A 22,796-nucleotide genomic window follows, 5' to 3' on the forward strand; every position below is an offset into this window, starting at 1 on the left:
GGAACCCTGTAATAGTCTTTAAAGGGATTCAGATGCATTCCATAAAGTTTCATTGCTGGTTTTACAGCCAGAATCAGCAGTGGGTGTTAGGGTAAGAGAGGCGAAATAAAGCAACCCCAAAGCATAAAAAAAAATATCTTGTTTCAGACCAAAAGGGCAACAGAAAACTACAAACCTTCTTACCTCCCTAGTGACGGAGGGTTGTTTTACTTGCATAAAACAATCCTACAGCAATGAATACACATGAGACACTTGTGCATAAAGTTTTATTTTTGTTGAAAATAAGTGTTTCTGACATCAAACCACTAACATATCTGATGTGACCTAGACAGACAAGCTACACACTGACACTTCTGCTTCCCTTATATACGTATCATAACATCTGCATCATCCATAGTGTGAAAAGACAAGTACCCGAACGTTTCAACTACACGTTTGACTGACTGATACTGCCTCTTTGGACGAGACTGATTGTACTCAGTGTCAGTGTGACAGCACAGCTTCATGCACACGTCATCCACAGTAGGTCAGCATTTAGGATCTTCTGCAGGAGCTTCCCCCAAATGTGCGGTTCTCTTTTTAAAGACATTCTTGCATCTTTTCATTCATTCTTGGTTAGGTTAGGCGGGTCCTGCTGTGAAATGAACTCGTCACAGTGGTGTTACTTATCTTTTAAATTGGTGAAAGGTCTTGCACTGCCTGATATGTCCTGAAAGTGCAAAAAAGACTAACGCAAAAGGAGGAAGAGAGGTCAGTAGAAACTACTGAGCACACTGCCATAACTGCTTTAACCTATGGCTGCTTTCCCAAATAGCATTTAGCACTACAATCCTCTTTGTTGATGGCTTTGGCACCGCGGTGCTTTAGGGAAACCCCAGAATTTCACTCCAAATGAATCAACCAGACGCTGATGGAGATGCTGGAGGTTGAGTGTTGCTTTGTTGTTCAAGTGAAAATCCAGTTTTCGTCTGAGAGGCAATGAATGCTTGAATCGAACTCACCCCAAACTGCTTCAGAGAGCATTTTCCAACATTGTCCCACAATGCCTTTCAAGAGCAAAGGCTAACACTCATAGAAATATCGGATATTTCCTCCAGCTCTCAATTTAAACCATCTAACATGAATACATTTGCACGCTAATGACTACTCTTGCCCTCCCCATCCACCGCCCCTCCTTCAGGCTGCTACTGAATGCTACAGGCAGGGCAGCAGGTCTCCCTCCGGTCGGGCAGAGGGCAGAAGTCCATCTGCCTGACGATCTCGGCGAACAGCTCGTCCACCATCGTCTTGCTTTTGGCCGACGTCTCCATGAAGGGGCAGCCCCAGTCCTCGGCCAGCGCCTGGCCCTCGCTGGGGGACACTTCCCTCTCGTCCTCCAGGTCCACCTTGTTACCCACCAGCACCACCGGCACCTGCTGGTACCTGCAGAGGAGACAAAGGTGGCGACTCATTTTACTTTGTGACACTTTATGGAGAAAAAGCTGGGAAGAAGTGGCTTTACAAAGCTGTAGGGGAATGTTGTAAAATTGGCAGTGTAATTACAGACTTCTTCTGTTTTTGGCTGACGAATTATAGAATTCGTTACAGAATGCTTCTTATCAAACTTACATGTTTAAGTCGTGTAAAGAAATTTGAATACAACAAAAGAGTTTTTAACAGCATTCTGACGGAATTTCTGACCCACTCTTCTTTGCAGAATTGTTTTAATTCAGCCTCGTTGGAGGGTCTTCAAGCCTGAGTAGTTTATTTAAGAGCATGTCACAGCATCACAGCAAGATTTAAGTCTAGACTTTGACTAGGCCATTCCAAAACCTTCCTTTTTTGCAACATACAGAGGTGAATTTGTAACTTTTTAAAATTGTTTTCATCAAAAAGCTTTGATTATGATTAAATACTTTAAATAAGTAATACCTTCAATCTCTTTAATTAGCTAAATGTGCGATTAAATCTTTCCTAGAGCAGATAATTGGAATCGATTCATCCTCCAGTCTTAATTTTCATAAATTATTAGACTGAGTGAGATGGATAATCTACATATATCAATATAGTTTAACATATCAGCAGCTTTGCTGGCCTACATGCTGCTTCTGCACAACGTTGAAACAACAAGCCTGTTGAATAATGAACACCAGAGCTCCATGCAGCTTCAGTGCCCCAGTCGGCTCCCCTGCCGTCTAATAACAGTGGGAGGCTGCAAATGAATATCTGTCAGGATAAATAACAGCTGTTTCGGGTGGAGAACACTGCTGCTTTATTTATTTCTGCGTGTATTACATAACGTTCGTCCACTTCCTGTTTAAAATAAAAAAAATAAACCTCTCCAAACAGCGCCGGGAAAGTTTCAGAGGATCAAAAAGCTTCAGTGGCTGACGATCTCTCTCAGATATCAATACAAGCTGAACAGAGTAATGGAATAAGTTGCTGAATAATTGAATAAAGCTAATGTGCTGCTCTAAAATGGGGTGACATGAACATTAGCTTTCGAAGAAACCATTTTCCGTCCGTGCGCATATGATATACATTAACAGTTTGTTTTACAAGAGGAAGGAGGAGACGGAACAGAATATGAAGATCTAGTTCTGTGGTTTTGTTTGTCTCCTAAAGTCGTTGGACAGGGATTGAAGTCTGGTAAAAAAAAAGTTTAAAATCAAATCGGTTTTTGTCTTTTTTTTTAATATAATGTTTGGAAGTTATCCAATCAACTTGGGTTTAACTGTCCCACATCATCACACCCCCGACTCTGTGCTTTAGCATAAAATCATCCAGCTGAAGGTATCGCCGTCATCCCAATTTTATGACGTTGTTATGTCGATGTTATGATGTAAGCAGCATCTTTAAATCCTGTAAGGAACCTTAAGAATTTGACTTGAGGGTTTGATTCAGAATCAGCACAAAACTGAAACAGGAAGGGAGGAAACAAGGAAACAAGGAAGAAAAGAAATAAAGACAAGAAAAGAAGGAATGAAGGAGAGAAGGACACAAGGTCAGAAGAGAGGTAGGATAAACAGTGGGAAGGAAGAAAGGAGAGAAGGAAGGAAGAAAATTATCTAAGGATGTAAGGATGCAAGAAAGAAAAGACGGACACAGGCAAGGAAGGAAGAAAAGGAGGAAACAAAAGAAAAAGTGTAGCAGGAAGGAAGGAAGAAAATTATCTAAGGATGTAAGGATGCAAGAAAGAAAAGACGGACACAGGCAAGGAAGGAAGAAAAGGAGGAAACAAAAGAAAAAGTGTAGCAGGAAGGAAGGAAGAAAATAAGGATGGAAAGAAAGAACTTCAAGCTCAATCCTAAAGTTGGATCTTCTAGATCATTATCCATCTTTATCAGGCTCAGAAATTCAGTTTCATTTCTTCAACAAATTCAACTAATGTGTTTCAAAACGGCTCATAAATTATGTTTGAATTATGATTTGAATAAATTCTGGAGAGTTTTACCTCTCCAGAGGGTCTCAGAGCCTTTATACTAATATACTTGTTTAATACACTACAAGAAACTCTATTCATGAAATTTAATTTCAAGCCCACACCCTGCATGTTTCTCTTCTCAAATAACAGCAGAATGTCAATTACAGTAGCTATATTTTCTCACAACAGGTAATGGCACACACCAGCTAATAGCTTCCACCATCAATCACTTCTAAGTGCTTTCAAGCCTGGCTTATTGATCCGCTGGCGCTATTGAGAAATTCGGCTCTTATCTACAAATTGGTGGCCTGTTGCCACGGCGCTCTGCTGGGAAAAGAGCTGAGGTGTGGAAAAGAGCTGGCAAACATCTCACTGGCCCAAACAGGGGCGGCGAGCCGGAGGAAATGAGTTTGTAGGACACACAAGGCGGCGGCGGCGGCGCCCCGCAAATGTTAAAGCTGCAGGCGACGCCGAGCGCTTTCCACAAGGATTCTACGCGGAAAAACAGCAACCGGCTGGAAAAAGTGCATCAGTCGAGGCTTGAACGCCAAAGACTTCCCTGGAGCTTGACATTTACCCCTGCTGTCCGGCGAGCGCACACACACACACACACCCACACACACACAGGCAGCAGCTGACCTCAGCAGGGCAAGCATCTCGCGTCGGCCTGTTTGCTTGGAAAGCCCAAGTCTAGAGGGCGTGAGGTGTGAACATAGAGAGCAACATTCAGACAAATGCGAACTGACAAGCTTGCAGGAGAAACTCTATATATAACTACAAAGACACAGGGAGAGCCGGTTTCTCCTGGCCCGGGCGGGGCGGGGGGGCAAAGTAGGAGGGGGTTGTATTGGGATTGTTTGTTGTAGTACCCTAGCTCCTGCTTCTTCCTCACCAGATGATGCGAAGCTGCCTAACGCAGCATGAAGAAGCCCCGTACAGCAGGGATCGGCGCTCTACTGCTCCGCATCATGTATTATTGAATTATACATCATTCGGTTCTCGGGATTAAGCACCGGAGTCCATCACGGTTTCCAAAATTACACTGGCCAATATGTCGATCCAGAGCACTGCTCAGCGCCAAGATGTGAATATCTGAAACGAAAACGGAAGAGGAGATTTGAAGAGCAAATGCTTATTTGGAATACGATCCCTTGAGTTTAGAGAAAATGACAAAAGGAACCAGATGAACTCTTCACAAAGACTAATCAACACAAGCGAGCTGGACTCAAAGTCAAAGAAACTACAAACCTGGGAGAAAAGAGCAACGCCGATCTAAGAAAACAAAGTCCATGTGCGCAAAGGACAAAACACAACAATAAACCAAGAAGTAAACACAAAAGGAATTATAACCATTCAAATAATTAATGCACAATTCCAGCTGAAGTCTCTTTACCATTTGATAAAATCCATGTTTATGTTTGTAATGGTAGGACAGAAAAGATTTCGCTACCAGTGTGAATCTATTTTTCTTAACATTTTCCTACTAAACAAATTAAGTCAAATAATATATATAAAAAAAAGAAGTAAAAATGCCACCACGTGAAGCTTTATTTAAAATTGCTTGCAAACAAAACTGAAATCGACAGAGTCCAGTTTTTTTGCTGCCCTCGAGTGGCCAAAAAGAGGCATTTAAATGTCGGGGAGCGATGCAGCTCAATTAGAATATGCTTGGCTGAAACCCCTGGAGGTATGAATATGGGAGGGAGAGAAGCTAAATAGAATAAAAGAAAAACCGACAGCAGGAGGTGAGCTACAGAATAACATGTCGCGATAAATCATTTTCAGAACAATACTAAATGTTTTCAGCTTAGTTTCCTGCAGCTCTCATCCTCTGTAGCGCAGATTCAGAACCGTCTCTGGTTTAAGAAGCTGCATCCTCACCATCCGCGAGGAATGTGAAACTTTAACAAGCTACACGAAAACGGCTTACTGCCATGTACTCTGCAGGGTGTTATTTCAGCTGCTAGATGGAAAAATACAAACATGCAACGCTCCAACACACACCAAATGCATCTTTACAACTAATAAAAAAAAAAACCGTTGGCTCTAGTTTTTCCATTTATCCCCCCCTGGCTGCATCACGTTTATTGGGCTACCTGCTGTGCTAAATATCTGCAGTGACTTCACTAACTCATTTTCACAAGCCCCCACAGAAGGGGGGCAAAAACACACGCAAACAGCAAATAAACAGTCAGACATCTTCGACGCGAGGCCCCGCAGCCATCTCCGCTCTCTCCGCATCTGTTCTTAATTCATTGTCGGCGGAGTTATGGTGTGCAACAACGCCGCCTTGTATCTGAACAATGGCAGCCTCTGTAGCACCAACTCGGCGTCAACTCCCAAAGGGTGTTACTGCCGGAGAACAAAGCTTCTGTGGCACCCATCCTGCAGCGCGCGAGAGGCATGAAGGAGAAATCAGGGAGAATAAATAACAGACTGTGAATATTCCTGCAATAAACCAAGAAAACTCACTTTGAAGCATTTCGACTCATTCAGGTCATCTGTACATCTGTTGGTAATTGGGGAGCATTACCAACTCCCCAACTGCTTGAGTCACTCAGAATACTCTTAGGCACAATATGGTTTTCAAATTCATCATGCTGACTGAAAAAAAACCTACAAAATGTTATTTTCATCCTCTGAATCCAGATAAAACCAAAACATTTCTTTAAAATGTAACTCTGTAATCACCCACAGACCCCTGAACATCTCCTTTCTCTCACCCTAACCAATGTCAAATGATTTTCTTTGAACTGACCTTTATAATATTGCGAGAATGAAACTACAACTTGAATGGGTCCCAGGCGCTATGGATGTTCACTGTTTCCACTCATTTGGCATCTGGGAGTACAGTCTCTGTTTTCCAGCTCCCTAGTGGCGACTAGTGGTGATAGTCATCTAAATGTAGGAAATCGGAGATAGACATCAAAGCATGTTTGTAGCCCTGAGGGGTTACAAGATAAGTTGAAGAGGTTGTAATATAATTAACAAGGAGGGGGCTTTGTTTTGGTTATTTAGTCATGAGCGCTAGACCACCACAGGCATTTTGGGTCCTTGTTTTTCCTATCCTGAATTAGAACAACACAAAAACTACCTTCAGCTTCCAAAGACGTGTGAAATGACGAGCTGGGTTAAAAGACTACAGCAAACATGCTGCAGTAAATACATTAAATCCAATGAGTGCTAAGAGGTGGCTGCTTAAACAACTCTCTCTGCCCTGATTGCAAACACTAAAAGCCTCTGGTCAAGAAAATTGCTTCGTACCTACACCAAAGTGCCCTCCGGGACCACAGTTTTAGCCTCTCCACCCTATTCCCACTCAGCGTAGCGTGACGCTCACCTCCTGCTATTAGACACAGCATCAGTGCAGCGTGAAAACGCGGCTCTAGTGCTTTGAACATGCTCTCTCCTGGTGGGGCGAGGGACAGTAAAACCTCAACATGCCAAGGAGGCGATTGGCTTGCTGGGAAGGCCACACCCGGTTGTTGTTTTCACACAAAACGTCCTCCATAAAGTCTTTAGATCAGATGCTGTGCTTGTGCACCGCAGGAGTCTGCAGGATCCTACCTTTTCCTGCCCATGTTTGCCTCTGCATAAGCTTTCTCGTTCATGTGGCTCCCTAATGGAGGCCTGATGTCTTCTTGGCTTTCACACAACACAATCCCATTAAGTTCTAGTGAGTGGGCACGCATCTCTGTGTGGTGTTTGTTGTTACTGCTGCTGGCTCAGCAACAAGTTTGGAGGGAGGGGAGATGGCTAATGGAGACCAGGAGCTAACATTGTTGTGTGAACATAGTCGTGCATGTGGCGATCATAAAACACAGATGAGACGGTGGAACGATTCATGTGCCTCAAATTGCTATAGACTCAAAAATAACTGTCTTTACTGTGAATAATTGTGAAGTTTTTACCAATAAAATCCCAAAAGTCAGAGCTGGATTGAAATACATATATATATATATATATATATATATATATATAATAATAAAAAAAAAATATATATATATATATATATATATATATATATATATTAGGGCTGTAGCTAAAATTTTTGTAATCGACTATTCTATCAAGATTTATCGGATTAATTGGATAAAAAAAGAAGTCATTTCTGCTGATTTTTCATTTAACCACTTAAGCTTATTTTATACAATATTAGAAATACACTAAAGTATGCAAATGCACAAATATTTCCGCACCTTTTCTAAACAAGAACGTAAACGTTCAGATAACTTAGCGTTCTTTTAGTGAAAGCTTGATCATTTGTAGCAAAGGATGCATCTGCAGCTAAAAAAAAAAAGTTTCCAACATCAACATGTGAAAAACTCAGGCATTTCTGCTTCATCTAACATCAACGTCAGCGTAGAATTAATCTGTTGACAATCTATTTGGACAAACAGATTAATAATTGGATTGCAAAAGGTGCTTAGTAGCTTTTTATTTTACAAAATTTGAACCAGATGAAGCTAAAACCTCCACTTGAGGAGTTCTGGAGAATATAATTACAAAGACTTCTTTTAAAATTTAATTGCAATATTGTACAGTTAAATTACTGCTCTGAATATATTGTTCTATTATCAAGTGGCCTTTTTTGAGTCTATACCCTCTAGTTAACGATTAATCAATTACTAAATTAGTTGACAATCATTTCAATTACTCGATTAATCATGATTAATTGTTTTAGCTGTGTTTAGATGTGAAAGCGTTTGGGACATTAGTAGTTTTCTGAGTCTAATTGCACCTTTTCCTCATCCCAGATTCTGCAGCACAGAGTGAAACACAGGTAGAAACCTGGTGGCTCTGTTTAGGGTGGCAGCTGACTGGAGGCTGCTGTGCTCCATCGTTATATTATTCATGTCCATGGAGTTCCCTCATGCACTCGCCTCTGCTGTGCGTCGTCATCCTGCTTCCACTCAGGTTCATCCGGTTCGCTCCAGGAGCCGAGCTGAACCTCTGGAAACGGGAACGTTGCGCCACATTTTTAGTCAAATTCCAGCGGCGTTGCGTCTTGACGTCAAACCAAACGCCGTACAAACCAAATCATCTGTTCAACACATTTCGAGAGAGGAGCCATAAATTAAAAAAGGCTCAGCGCCAAGAATTTACAACTAGATCACTGCTGAAAAAAAGGGAATGGATTGTGGATTTTTAAAAACATTTTTCTCGGAGATGACCTCAGTGGACAGACTGAGTCATTGTCCGAGCTGATCAAAGCTGTTCAGAGTTAAATCAAGTGTGCAAGACGCAGGAGAAGAAGCTGGGACACTTCGGATGGTTGTTGTGAGACAGGTGAGCTGCAGCTGGGCTCTTTTGGGGAAACCAGTTGAAGTTTTCCCATGGAACAAGAAGAGAGGGAAGATGAAAGAATGGGTCTTGGTTTTATCCGGGAACTAAAGGGTTCTAAGTATTTTTCTGATGTTGTGATTTTTCTTTGCTGGTGCATTTAAAGCACATAAAACTAATTGTATTAATTCTAGTACACACATCAGTTGTAGTGTTTTTGTATAAATTGCTTGTGCTGCCTCACACTCAACCAAAAACACAGCCACTTTTCACAACTCAACTTACTTAAAACAGCACTGACCTCACATTGATTGACTTAAACAGAACATTTTCACACGTCTCACTTTAAAAGGGCGCCGAGAAAGACGCTATCTTTTTGTCTTCCAGAATACACACTTTATAAATCCATCACTGGATATTTCATTGTTTGTAAATGAAATAATTCGTAAATAATTATTTCATTTATGAACAATCCAGTTGACATCTGACTGGTCATAAGTATCTACAATTTTAAACAGTTCAAAACAAAACCATCCATTCAGCGAGATACAAATTATATCATATGTCGTTAAAGGTATTTAATAAAATATGTAAATAAATGAATTGAATTTTTACCCCAAGCTCCTTGTGGCGTCCCCCTAGGCCGTGCCGCCCTGGGCAGTCAGCCATTTCGCCTTCATCCATCATCAAGTACATATTTTATACCAACTTTACGGAATGCATGAAGCTGGACAGGGTCTCACCTCTTGACCCTGATGATCTGGTCCCTCATGGGCTTGATGTCCTGAAAACTTTGCTGGTTCACCAGACTGTAGACCAGGATGAAGCCCTGGCCGTTTCTGATGTAAAGGTCCCTCATGGAGGCGAACTGCTCGGTCCCCGCCGTGTCCAGGATCTCCAGCACCGACGGAGAACAGTCCACCTCGATCTCCTTCCTGTAGAAATCTTCAATGGTCGGGTCGTACTTCTCTATGAACGTCCCGGTGACGAACTGGACCGTCAGCGCGGACTTGCCCACCCCGCCGCTGCCCAGCACCACCACCTTGTACTCCCGCATCGCCTACCGCTCCTCTGGAGTCAAACCCGGCGTGCAGAGGAGAAAGAAGAAACGCATCCCCTCGCACAGGAGCCTGCAGCCAGCCTCCGGAAGACGAGATGCTCCCACAGCTACACAGGAATGGATGCTGGAGCAGCCTCTCTACTGAGATATTCCCACGCTACCTCGAAGGGACACCGTTCCAGAGGCATCCATAATGCAATAAGGCGGCGGCGGGGTAAAAATAAGAGCGGCTATTATTAGAAACATCTAGACAGCTCATTTTTTTTAATGCGCCGACAAAACAGAGAGCCAGTGCTACATTTCCCTGCACCGCGGAGTTAAAGGCAACGAGCAGATGTAGCCTTAAGGAGACACTGGAGCTGGGAATCCACGCCTCTGGAGTCGGCGCATCCTCTGGATGCGACCATTTCCTGGAAGATATGGAGGGCGATTAGTGCCACTGTTTAGCAGGGAGGGAGGAGGGGCATTTCTGAAATAACGCCACATTTTTGATTTATACCATAAAAATATACATTAACAATCTTTTTAATTTAATTACTGAGCATATTTGTTTTATTATTGTTTTTGAAGCTGTTGCTATGTGGTGACGGTATGGTATGAGACAGATAATCTTCTCCCAGTGCTAACTAGAAGCAACCAGTCAGAGCCAGGAGGCAGGACTTAGTGCTGTCAGTCACAATCTCTTGTGGCGCTGCTCACCCCCCTCCAGATTCTGTTGTGAATGCTCAGTCTAGTTAGCATACCCATCGATGAACGGTTTCCCGGTAATGGTAAGTCGTTTCTCCACCATTAGTACATTTAGCAGCTACATGAGGTTTATTGACAGCGCTAAGACCCGCCTCCTGGCTCTGATTGATCGTTTTTGGTCAGATTTTATCAGATGGCAATAGTAGCTCAGGCAGTAGATGATTTCGGTCTTCCTTACCTTAACCTTGTCTCTGAGCGCCGAACGCCTTGTACTTCTTGGTGCTCCACAGACGGGTTGGAGTGTTAGAGGAGAACAAGTTCCTGGTGTCTTCTCATTTGATTTCTCTCGAGTCCTCAACACATTTCTTGGAACCCTGTTGACTCTTTGCGACAGAACATTAGATACAGAGCACATTAGTGGAAATTGTCTGACTGGGTCAAGAAATATCTAGAAATAGTAGCTCAAGGGAAACTTCTGTAAAATCTCAGCAAATTTCGATGCCTTTAACGACAGAGTGAAAGTGACAATTAGTCTTATTATTACGCTCCTTTATTTTAGTTGCAACTTGAATTTTTTTTTTTTTAATATTGGAGTTTATTTAAGGAGAATAATTTGAAGGTAGTTCAGAATTTTTGTGGTTACTGTTAAGGTAAACAAAAAGTTCTGCAAATGTATAAAACACTATTTATCATAACACAAATTAAGTTCATTAGTAAACCCTCATAGAAAATCTCTTTTTGTTTTAATTTTGCTCTACTAAAGTAGCAGGAAATGACCCCAAAATAAAAAAAGGCAAAAATCTTACTTGTACCAGTCTTTGGCTTCTTCGTGTTTTAAAATATGTCATAAAAACGTAACTGATTAACTCTCAGACATTCCCAAATCCATGCAGTTCTGAATCCACTCAATGCCCGACGTTTATTTATTTTTTTTTATGGCAGTGGGAGTTTGAGTCCAACTGTGGCGCTTCAGGGAAAATGGCAGAACAAACAGATTCCAGAGAAAAGACGTCTGAACCCTGCTGGTTTCATATGTTTCTAGTTTTCTTTAAAAACATATTTTTATTAAATGTAGAAATTTAACACACACAGGCCAAAACAAAGATAATTTCATTTTCTTTATTTCTTTCTCTCAATAAATTTTACACTATCTCGCTGGAACCAAAGAAACAACTGACTATATAAACATAAAATAGCACAAAATATATGCAAAAGAATACATTTAAAATGATTACATTAAAACTATGAATCCAATGAGGGTCTTATTGTCAGTTTAACTTTGTAAAGGAGACTGCAACCCTGCGGTCTCTACTGTAGTGCCCTCTGCTGTCATAAGCTGTGAATTACATGCTCAAGCTGTTCCATTGTAAGACAATGGGACCCAACATGGCTACTACGTACTCCGGGAGACCAGTTCGGTTGCAGTGCTCCCAGTTGGCTTCATGGCGCACACATTAAAACCTTTAAGGAAAATTAAACGACCTCGGATATAAAGAATCACAATTGAAAGGAAACTCCGAAGGGATTTGAGAAGTGAGACCGTTCAAGTCGTCTTTAATAAATTTCAGAAGAGCTCTTAAAAACATAAAACTTCAAGCACGATGGACTCAAGATAAGGCAAAGTGTTTGGATAAGCTGAGTCTGCTCAGTTGACCAACTGCTCAGAAAGTGCTTACATTTCTCCTTTTTTTTTTCTTCCCCATTCTCTCTTTTTTTTTTAAAACCATCTCATCAACGACAGCAAACGCACGTCGAGAAACCTTTCGCCTCAAAGGGATCCCATACACAAGGTTGCTGCTGCAGGCCGTACAGACATATATGGGTTTTTTTTGTTTCTTTTTAAAAACATTCAGTATGTTATCGTTTAGCAAGTAAAAGAAAAATATCTTCCCATGCAACAATATGTTGAATTAATTACTGATGCCTTTGAAGTCTAAAGGAAGTGAAAAACAAACAAAAAAAGTGCAATCCTAAAATCTACGGATAAATACGCTTCAAATAAAACGTCAGTGTGGAACTTAAAGGTCCTTTGTCAGGGGAGGAGTTTTACATCTGAACTTAATTTATAGAATATTTAGTTCTTACATATATATATATATTCATATTTATATGTAATCTATATAACATTGATGATTTTAAATCTAGAAGTGTTACAGTCAGTATAGAGGCTGTTATTTGCTAGTGAAAATATCAGGTCACTGTCATATTCTCGTTGAATAAGAAATGTTCATATCTTCTTTACAATCTACCTTGTGTACAGTGTTCTAGCAAAAAAAACCCCAAAAAATAACAAAAAAACAAAACAAAAATCAACTTAACAATGTCATTTACAAAAATACCAAACTTTAGTAACTGCAACATTTGGTTGCCACCGCAACAACTTAATATTGTTATGAAATACTATCATACTAGAGTGAAAAGTACATCTTTTTCAAAATTTTCTCTGCATTTTTTTTTCCACTTTTTTCGTTGGTAAAACGTCATCTATACAATAAACTTTTTCCTTCCCCCCCCTCAGTAACACAAGCAACTCTAGTACTACGCTGTGATCGTTTTCCAAAATCTTTTTTCTTTTCTTTTCTTTTTAACCTCGACGAGAGGGCGAGAAAGATCCAGAAATGTTTCCAGTTCCATCGCAGGGGGGAGAGCTTTTCAAGTCTCCCCCGCCGCAGTGTGACTCCTCATCTGCCGGCTCAACGGAGGGGTTGGCCTTAAAAAAAAAAAAAAAAAAAAAAAAAAAAAGACAACTGACCCGTGCAGAAACGCTGCACAGCTCAATAAATTACATTCATCTCAAAACAGGATAGTTTACAACATCATTTTTGAGTAAAATCTCACCTAGAGTGACGCAAGATAAATTACAACAAAACAGGACAATTTACCGCCTTTCACAAAAGGGTGTGTAGCAACCGATGAGGTGATAATGACCAGCAGCGCAACAAATACCAATAACGGCCATTTTAAATGTTATGAAAGAGGAATGGAACCAATAATATTAAGTTTGTGGACCATTAATATGACATTTTGCTAATAGCATAATTAGTTCTCACGCTATTAGCAGAGCATTAATTTCTGTAGACACAATTGTTCCCTCTTAGCCACTTTTCATTTTTTAATTCCTGATATTTTTGTCAGTGTGACGTGGGATTTTCCAAACATAAACAGTTTGAATGAATGTTTAAAAACCTCCACCTCACTTCCCCTTAAACCTCAAAAAGTTAAAAGTGACATTCTTAGAATCCTCCACCCAAATTGGTTCAGATTGTTGGCCATCACATAAAAACACCTTATTTCATCTTATGTAAACTGTATCATTAAATAACAGTCTACTTTATTTAAACATTTCTGACACAAAAAACTAATTCCTTATACACATTTTAAAAATTTAAGGGGTTATTTAAAAATGGAATTACATATTCAACCACTAGTTGGCAGCACAACAGATAGAGGGGTCTAAATGGAACCCCTTTATTATACTTTGTTGTGCTATTGCATAGAAATAAATTATTGCAACACAAAATAGTCTAGTTAAAACCTTCACATTGCCCAAATCATTCCACTCTGCACTGCACAATTTATATTAATATAATTTGAATTTTTTTAATTTAATGAGAAAAATGTAAAAATAATCGTTGAACACTGAAGGTCTGATTGGAGTCAAACTTAGCACTTATTTGATTTTTATAGCGTTTTATTTATTTTTTTCTGTAGGGAACCTTTTAGGTGTCAAGAATCCTACATTGGGAGTTTTTTGGGGCGTCAATACCTGCATAAACAGGACTGCAATTATCGCAAATATAGCCAATATTTCCCAGTTGCTTTAAAAGCTGCTTATAAAGATTTATGCTGGATGACATAAGGTGTCATGTTAGGTTATTGGCTCAAAAGCTTCACAACAATATTCTATTTAAAATGACCTAAATCCGGTTATTAGCCATTATTACATCATTGTTGCTACGGTGAACATACAGGTCCCAATGTGCATGAAAACAAACCGTTTCGATTGTGGATTGTCAAGTGTTGATCAAGCACCATGAGATTACATCAGAATTTTTGATCAAATGGAGAAAAACTTCAAGGAAAAAAAAAAAAAAAAAAAAGCAAACCCAAATGAGATTTTTCTTGTCTTGGCCTTGAAAAACGAACACTTGTTATAGGAGGCGGAGGGTCAAACACACCTTGATAGTAGATACAACACAACTTCTTTAAATAAGTCTGAATACATTTTCTAGAACTGTGAATAGAAACTGTCAAAATAACAGACACTTTACATACATTACACAGTTTACAATACGTTGTTTTCTCACTCACTTTCCTCGTGTAAACTACTGAAACCGATGTAAGAAACGACGGATACACTGTGAAACGTCACCAAACATTCTACAAAGCTAGTTTTGATTTGTCGATCCTTTAAATTCTCTCCTTGCAGTAAAGTCACTTGTGATGTATGATGAGCCGTTGCCATGGAAGTTGAACCCCCCACCCCCCTCTTCCCGGCAACGCGAAGTGTAATGTCTTTCCCCGAAAAGAGTCCACTTGGATTTAACAGCCGGTGTTTTTTTTTGTGACTCTTAGTGATCCACACCCTGGATGCTTTATGTGTCGTCGATGAGCTTCTTTTAAAACTTTTTTTTTTGAGGCACTTCTACAGTTTTCTAAAATGGAAACAGGATTATCGGTGATAGTAGGGTTGGACAGGACAACCGACGGTCACAGATAGCCCTCCAGTTCAAAGTTCAAGTCATCTTTTTGCTTGACGAGTGTCGTCAAATGCACCATTTTCTTTGTTTTTGTTTTTTTTTTTTCAAACTTTTTTTTGTTGTTGTTTTTATATTTAGATTTAGCACTTAAGTCCCTCACATGTCCCCCGGTTCTAAAAAAAATAAACAAAAAGAAAAAGAAAAAAGAAAAACCTCATTTACCAGACCTGGAGTTGCAAGTCCTCGCTTAAAGTCGCAGTCTGCCGGCAGACCATCAGTTTCCTGACAACGACACACACAACGCACACAGTCGCACGTACACACACAAAAGGCTTGGTATGACTGAAGCTAACCCCTCCAGCTTCTGTCGAGCCCTTGGCGCAGGCCCGAGCCTTGTCAAGCTTCTCCAGTCTGGACTGCATGCGAACAAGCTGAACTCACGGCAAATAAAGGGCGAGCGGGTCGACTCTGCAGCGACGGGGCGATGGCGAAAATAAAAGTGGAAAGAGCGCGTAACGCTCTCGTGGCGAGATGTTTCCGGGCAGAAAATGTTGGCGTCTGGGGCAGGCTATCGTTTGAAACAGCGAAGGGACGTGAAGGTGTGGCTGTCGGGGTGAACGCTGCTCTGAAGTTCTAAAATAAATATCCAAGAGTTGATATTCCACTGTATCTATAGTGTGTCTGTACTATACATAAGAATATTTGACTTTTTCATGTTCATATTCTGTTTTCTAGCAATACATACAGTATTTTATATATATGTGTAGATATATATATATATATAACATATATGTGTGTATATCTTTTGTTTTCTATGTGCATGTGTGTGTGTTACAGCGGCTCTGCAGTTCTGGTGGTTAAATTGAAGTGTTACACTCTTAGCATGCAGGTTGCTGGACCTCTATGGGAGAGGCAAGGTAGTATTTACAGAGGGGCTGTTTTGGGCTTCCTAGTGCAGCTTCGTGACACTCCGTTTCCCTGGTGACGCTCACTTCAGGATGATCTGCAAGTCAGAGGCACAGAAACAACAAAGGAAAAGACTGCTTTAGTTTACATCGAAAAGTTCACGAGGTATTTGTCATACCTGGACAAATATCATGTCATCTTAAGCTACCTGAAGCTCTTTTGTTTTAACTGCTTCCATATCACAGCTCCTATTGTAGATGTAGTAAGTTTTGACAGACAGCAGGCTGTCCTACTCTTATGCCTCAACATAAGAGTAGCTGAGGTATCGTCAATTACAACTTCATTCATTAGATGAAGCAAACTATACATTTAAATAAAAGTCTAATAAAATATATTGAAGTTAGTGCAAAATGGGGTGTGAATAGATTTTGAAAGGCTAAAATAACCGACCTGCAACACTTGGGGGGGAACAAAACAAGGGAAGACAGACAAAGATGAAAGAATCTTTGAAGGGGGTAAAGGTAGAGGAGCTGCAGGCTGCAGTCATGTTGGTGTCCCAGGCAGAAAGCCAGTGCAGAACAAAGCCCTGCATGGTTCCTGTTAGTAGACAGCATTCAGCCAGCAAGATGGAAGCCAATGATCCCATCACACACAACATACGGACGGCACAGTGTGTGACGTGAACACTCCACAGCGCAGAAGGAAGCCGTAAAAAAAATAAAAAAATAAAGTAGAAGCAGCATCAAAGTGGTTCAAGACAGTTGGTGGTTTAGTTAATCGTTAAACAATCTCTCTATGTAGTATAAATAGTCCGCCACTAGAAGGTGCTGCACCTCCAGAAAGCTCCTGCAGCAGCAGTGATGTTACCAGGGACACAGCAGTGGTAGCACATGGTTAATATTATGCTCAGACATGGAGGGACGTGATTGGCTCCTTAATGTCGTGTCACATTAACGGTTCGCCGGTCCTGAGTTGACCAGACTCTGAACCTGCCGCGCTGTCTGCAACTATCTGACGTGTTTGCAATAGTTATATTCAGCCTCAAATGTTCATTTTTTACAGCATTTAAATGTTTTTTTTTTACTGGCCTGAATGAGAAGAGGAAGAAACTACCCAGATATTAAAAGGAGATTCAATCCAGCTGCGTTAGGGCTGTCAGGGAGTGAAAACGAATAAAAACCAGTCCGGTTCTGGATTTGATAAAACCACATGACTGAAAGCGGAGTAAAGAAGGTGAGGACTGTATGCAGCGCAGCTGATGATGAGGAGGATGATGATGTGCGCCCTAACTGCTGGGTTGGAGGCAAACGGAGGCAGACAGCAAAGGGCTGACGTCACCCTTTTTTCCAGCTCCTTGTCCCACATGCATCTTTAAAGAGTGGCTCTGCTTCCTGCTGCTACTGCTGCTGCATGCCAATTACAGGAAGAGACGGTGACTCACAGGAAGTGCGCGCGGCCGGCCTATGAGGAGCAATACGACGCTGGGTAATGGGTCTGTGATTAATGATGATGGAGAAACGGACAACACATTTCTGTTTGTGTTTTTGAAAGCAAAATGTTGGTCCGCTCTCATCAGATGGGATAAAGGCACTGCTGTTAATTATTTGATTGTCAAAGATGGTTTTCTGAAAATCGGGGGAAGGGACAGCGCGGGGGCGGACCCTTAAAATAAAAAGCACCTGGCTGCTGCTGTTTAACATGTGGAGCACGTTGCTGCGTGTCCTCAAAGCACCTCTGCTCGGATCCAGCAGTAAATGACTGCCAGCTGTGTGAGCGAGGCTGGGGCGCTGCCACCGTTCCTGAAATTTCCAGGTTTAAAAATGGGGCTGCACGTGCTTCACCCCGGCGGTCGGAGCTGTTCGTCTTTCAGGAGAGCCGACGTTTGATCAGAGGCCATTGTTCAGAAGGCTTCTCTGGTTATATTTTCCGTGAAACTGTTTTTTCATGATTTATGAGAAAACATAAATCATGAGATTTAAGTTTTTTTGTAAGGTTCAGGAAAAACCTGTAAGGTTCAGGTTTCTCCTGAACCTTACATTCAGGAAAAACAAAGAAGAAGTGTAATGAGTTCATCTAAAATTGATTGATCTTATCTATCGACTGACAATTAATTGAGACGCTCCCATTTAAAAAGAGAAACAGGAACCTCTTAAGTTGTTGAATATTAAAATAAAAGATGAAAAGAATACGTGAAACACTTAATTTCCCTTAAACAGAGACGTATACATACAGAAGTACCGTCTGTACTTGCTCTTGATGGAATGTTAAAACGTTCCACTTGTCACTATTGTGACACAATATTGAGTAATAACTATTGTGAGTTATTACACTGACAATAACCCTCAAAATTAACATTATTTATTAGTGTCATTTTTTTCCCCACCATGTTACAATTTTTCTGTTTTGTCCGTCGCTTTTATATCAGTTCATCCTCATTTGTAGCACATAAGTAAGTGCTATTAAGGTGAAGGAGTGTGTCAAGTGTTTATATTTCAGAACATAACCGCATAATGTGAAATTTGCAACCCACAACGAACTCTGTTTGTACCATTTCTCATTCCAATTCTCGGTGTCCCCGCCATCTTTGTTTCTGTATCAGCTGCCTCTGCTTAAAGATGACCAGCGGAAGAAGGTCTAAGCGGACATTATTAGTCAATCGATTGGAACTAATTTTAATCTAATAATTCTATTTAATCAAAAGTGGAACCAGACATTTAGATACAATTTATAGAAATATCTTATTTCAACTGTGGCTACTACTAAAAGCGAACCGCAGGAATGTTTTTGTGCGCGTTCGCTTGAATGTCTGTGTCGCACACAAGCGGTACACATGACGTCCCAGCTGCGGATGGAGAGGCCTTATCGTTTCAGACAACAAGAAAAGTAGAAAATAAAACATGCAAAACAAAACCAGGAAGTGGTGCAACATAACACAAGTACTACTTGCAAATGTGGGAGCTCTGAAGAAGTGCTTTTTATTAGGATCGTGCTGTGGACTTTACCGGAAAAAAGAGGTAGCGTCCCTCTGCTTTAAACCGTGTGGAAAACACCCACTCACCGGCTTTCACCCTGTGCAGCCACATGGATGACTGGAATGTGGCTAAAGCTGCAGGTTTTGTTGCAGCTCACTATAAGGAGGCAGTACTTATTCAGAGCTCCGGGGACTGATGAAAGAAAGCTTTAAAAGGAGCAAACCTGATTGGCTGGTGCTGTTGCTGCGTAGGGGACACTTGTGGCAGGAGTTGTTGCTGCAGAGACAGTAGCAGGCGTAGCACTGTACATCATTGGGACTTTGTTTTTGAGGAGGAAGGGGGAGGAAGGAGGGGAGGATGTGGAAGGAAGGGATAGCAATGAACAGGTAGGTGGAGCATTATGGCAACCATGGCAACAGTCGTGGCGCGTATCGACGGCAACGTTTTGTCAATGGCGGTGGCGGATGTGGTGAGAGAGAGAAAGAGAAAGAGCCAGCGAGCCATCGTTAGGGTTACACCAGCAGATGGCATGCAACCATTCACAATGCAAAGCCAGGAGGACAGAAAGAAAGAGAGGAAGAAAATGACAGCATGGGAGGATAAAAAAAACAAAAACAAAAACAAGAGGAGAGAAGCTGATTACAATCACAAGTAAGGAAATTTATATGGAAAAATCAGTTTTATGTCTTTCCCAGATAAGTTAACAACAAGACGTATATTTTGATGCAAATTTAAACCAGTTGGCCTGACTAAGTGAACAGCAGGGAGACGCCACATGCCTACTGCCAAGAATATGCAATTCTGTCAAAACATGGTAAAAGTTTTTATTTATAGTCAGCACCTTGCATTTAACATTCACGACCCTTCAACTTTTTCACATTTCATCACATTCCAACAGCAAATTGGGATTTAATGCTAGACCAACCCACATTAGGGCTCAACTCCGACGCTCTAGAGGTGTGAATACTTTTGCAAGGCGCTATAACTTCACTTTGATGACTGCGTTTCCAGCTCTGTGGAATTTCTCTGGGAAACTGATTTAAATTTCCTGGTTAACACGGCACGGCCAAACGGAAGCCATATTAGAGCTCAGGAGTCAGCACTTTAACAGTAAACAAAAACAGTCAAAAACAACGAGTCAGTCGGTGGGGAAAAAATAACTTTGAGCTGCAGCTCCTTCAGGTGATGCCAACTTAGCTTCAATAAATATCCATAAACGTTTCAGAAAATTTCTTAAGGGACTTTTTGTCTCACCTGTAAGGGCTGCAGACATCCCCCCCTATATCAGTCTAAATGCTTGTGTGCGTGTCGGGGTGTGTGTGTGAGAGAGAAAGAGAGCAGCGTCAGAACCTACCAAGACTGCTAGCAGGGGTCATGCACAACACTGACCCTGTTGTGTTTATGCAAAGAACGACAGAGAGAGAGAGAAGGGAAGAAATGGGTTAATTGAGGAGGAGGAGAACAACAAAGTTAGACAAGACAAAAACAAAAAGCATCAGTCAGCTCAGATGCTACCGTTACAGCTGTGATGCCAGCTAATAATGGAAGCAGTCAACAAAAGCAAGCAGTGGCAATTCTTCGCTCGGAGCTTTGCATTAGTGGGCGGAGCTGCAGCTAAACCGAGGCTGGAGGACACAGGAGCGGCGCGGAGTTTGACATCAGGCAAGGAGCTATGAACGTGTGCAAAGTTCACTTAGGTTCAGCTTGTTCTGCTTTTCTGTTTCTGCAGTAATTAATAGTAAACTTTGCAGGATCCCCGTGGCAACTGAACACTGCAACCGAGTCGGCTTGCTTAACCGAGGGGCGGGTTATCTCAATGGAATGCAGAGATGGAAATTTCAGGTCAAACGAGGGGAAGGAAAAGTAAAACTAAAGGGGTGAGCAAAACGGCAGCATCATGCAGAGTAAAAAGCACAGCTTTCCGTCCAGTTCTGGATTAAACTGAGATAGTTTTTACCAGAAATTTTCACACCTTTTCAGATCTCCTGAGAGTTTTTTTTTCTTTCTAGATTTTGGACAAACCCAACCTATACGAAAGCTTAAAGATTTATAGTTGCAATGAATTAAATCTTAAAAACATCAGTTCCCTAGGGGTAAGATTATGTATACTGCTTTGCAAAAAAACATTATTTTTTTACATTCTGTGATGTTACAGCTCCATTCTTCAACATGTCGTATTGGAGAATTAATGTAATTGACCAACACATTCATAATCAACATATTTTTCTAAAAAGCAGCTGTAAAGCTACAAAGGATTAATATGATTGCTAAGACCTGTCTGCAGCTGTATGCCACGTGCATGAAGTGGACGACTTTACCTGTGTGAAAGAAAGCGGGCTGCTGGAGCTGTGCGTTGGCCAGCGCCTGCTGGTAGTGCAAAACACTGGGGTTGAACAGAGAGCCGGCTCCGTTGCTCTTCTCAAGCGCTGGTCTCTTTGGTAGCGGCTGGAGGACGCCGTGGGGGAACGCCTTGACACACACACGCAAACAGAAGCACAGATTTGAGCTCCACACTCACTCAAATCGACACTAGAATTATTGCAAAGTGTTATTTTCTCTATGCACGGCACAAAAAAAAGAGAAAAGAACGGCAAGAAATGGAAACACATAATAGAAAGCTGAAATTATTTTAGCTTTACGTTTATTTCTAAAAAAAACACAATCTAGAAATACCACAGGTAAGGTCTACACATTAAAAAAGTGTCTTACTGGGTTTCACAACAACAAAAGAGCCAAATTAAATTCTGTGAGTGGCTACAAGTACAATTAAAGAAGCTACATGCAAAGCAAAAGGTGAAAGGTCCAAGTACCAGGTCTACAGTTGCCTCGAGGGGTCGCTTCATTGCTTTGGCAGTCGACTGAGTCTTTAATTAGCAGGCAGCGAGCACATGATGGCAGTGGGCCAATGGGATTCAAGCGTATTAACATACAGGTAACAGCAAGCAGAGGTGCATCATGGGGGACAGCATTGCATTGTGGATAGGTGAGAAGGAAAAAAACAAAAACAAAAATAATCTGAATGCCAGTATACCACATACAAAACAATAGGCATGCACATAAACAAAAAAATTGCTTTCATTTAACTGTAAAGAAACATAGCTACATTATTAATTAGTACAAAAGCAAAAAAAAGCAAAAAAAAGGCAGCTATAATATTAGATCCTAAGATGTACTCCAACGACTAACACAGCTGTTTATCTATTTGATATCGACACATGTGCAAATTTGGCAGAGATTAGCACAACTGTAGCAGTTCTGACCAAAAAAAAAAAAACAGGTCAACGTTTGGAAAAAAGTGACACAAGTTGGAGTTTAATAACAGAATGTGGAGCTCTGTTTATTCCAAATGCTTACGTGGGGTAAAAATGTAGACATTAATATGAATAAATGCTGACTAATTTACCTGAATGCTGTGCAAAATGCCTCCCCCCCCCAAAAAAACAAAACAAAACACATGAATATGACGGTCCATGCACAAGCCTCTTGCTTGATGTATGTGGATTTTTTTCCCTCACTTGTGCAACTGTTTCTTGTCGTTAACAAACAATGCATTGCTGATGCGCTGCGGTGTTAACAGACTTAAAAACACTGGTTAGTTCAAATGAAAGATGGTATATTAATTAAAAAGTGACATGAAAAGCAAAGATGGCTGCGCTTGACTTGCAATGAGGAAGGAGATCACAACATGGCAAACAACACAACGTGGCACAGCAAAAAAACAAAAAAGACCCAAAACAAAACAAAAAAAGACACGACTCACTGCAACTGCGTCGGTCAAAGTGCAA

General features: G+C 41.0%; 2 protein-coding genes across 13 annotated transcripts in view; both read right to left on the reverse strand.

Annotated features, from left to right (window-relative positions):
- Positions 1 to 249: 249 nt before the first annotated feature.
- LOC114137620 (ras-related protein Rap-2a-like) lies at positions 250 to 11,431 on the reverse strand. Its single transcript, XM_028006341.1, has 3 exons — positions 10,672 to 11,431; positions 9,430 to 10,156; positions 250 to 1,422 (listed from the first exon to the last, which is right to left on the reverse strand). Exons 2-3 carry the CDS (start codon positions 9,741 to 9,743, stop codon positions 1,185 to 1,187), a joined length of 552 nt encoding a protein of 183 aa, XP_027862142.1. The 5' UTR covers positions 9,744 to 10,156; positions 10,672 to 11,431; the 3' UTR covers positions 250 to 1,184.
- A 694-nt stretch (positions 11,432 to 12,125) lies between these two features.
- mbnl2 (muscleblind-like splicing regulator 2) overlaps positions 12,126 to 22,796 on the reverse strand; it is a 44,095-nt gene continuing 33,424 nt past the window's right edge. For 3 of the 12 annotated variants that reach the window (XM_028006328.1, XM_028006327.1, XM_028006329.1), the window contains exons 6-9: positions 21,822 to 21,875; positions 21,330 to 21,480; positions 20,366 to 20,401; positions 12,126 to 16,136 (exon numbers count right to left, since the gene is read on the reverse strand). In XM_028006328.1, the coding sequence (XP_027862129.1) occupies positions 16,012 to 16,136; positions 20,366 to 20,401; positions 21,330 to 21,480; positions 21,822 to 21,875 (366 nt within the window). In that variant the 3' untranslated portion in view covers positions 12,126 to 16,011. Of the gene's footprint in view, positions 16,137 to 19,234; positions 19,330 to 20,365; positions 20,402 to 21,329; positions 21,481 to 21,821; positions 21,876 to 22,796 lie in introns of all 12 variants that reach the window. The other 9 variants (XM_028006330.1, XM_028006335.1, XM_028006337.1 and 6 more) reach the window with 9 other exon arrangements.

Source organism: Xiphophorus couchianus, chromosome 22, assembly GCF_001444195.1.
Source record: "Xiphophorus couchianus chromosome 22, X_couchianus-1.0, whole genome shotgun sequence".
NCBI classification, from domain to species: domain Eukaryota; kingdom Metazoa; phylum Chordata; class Actinopteri; order Cyprinodontiformes; family Poeciliidae; genus Xiphophorus; species Xiphophorus couchianus.

Bases quoted from the DNA above. Each gene is read 5' to 3' on its own strand.
- LOC114137620 (XM_028006341.1), bottom strand. From the start codon at position 9,743: ATGCGGGAGTACAAGGTGGTGGTGCTGGGCAGCGGCGGGGTGGGCAAG. The intron at 1,423-9,429 runs GTGAGACCCTGT...TCTCCTCTGCAG, and splicing joins CAGATCATCAGGGTCAAGAG to GTACCAGCAGGTGCCGGTGG.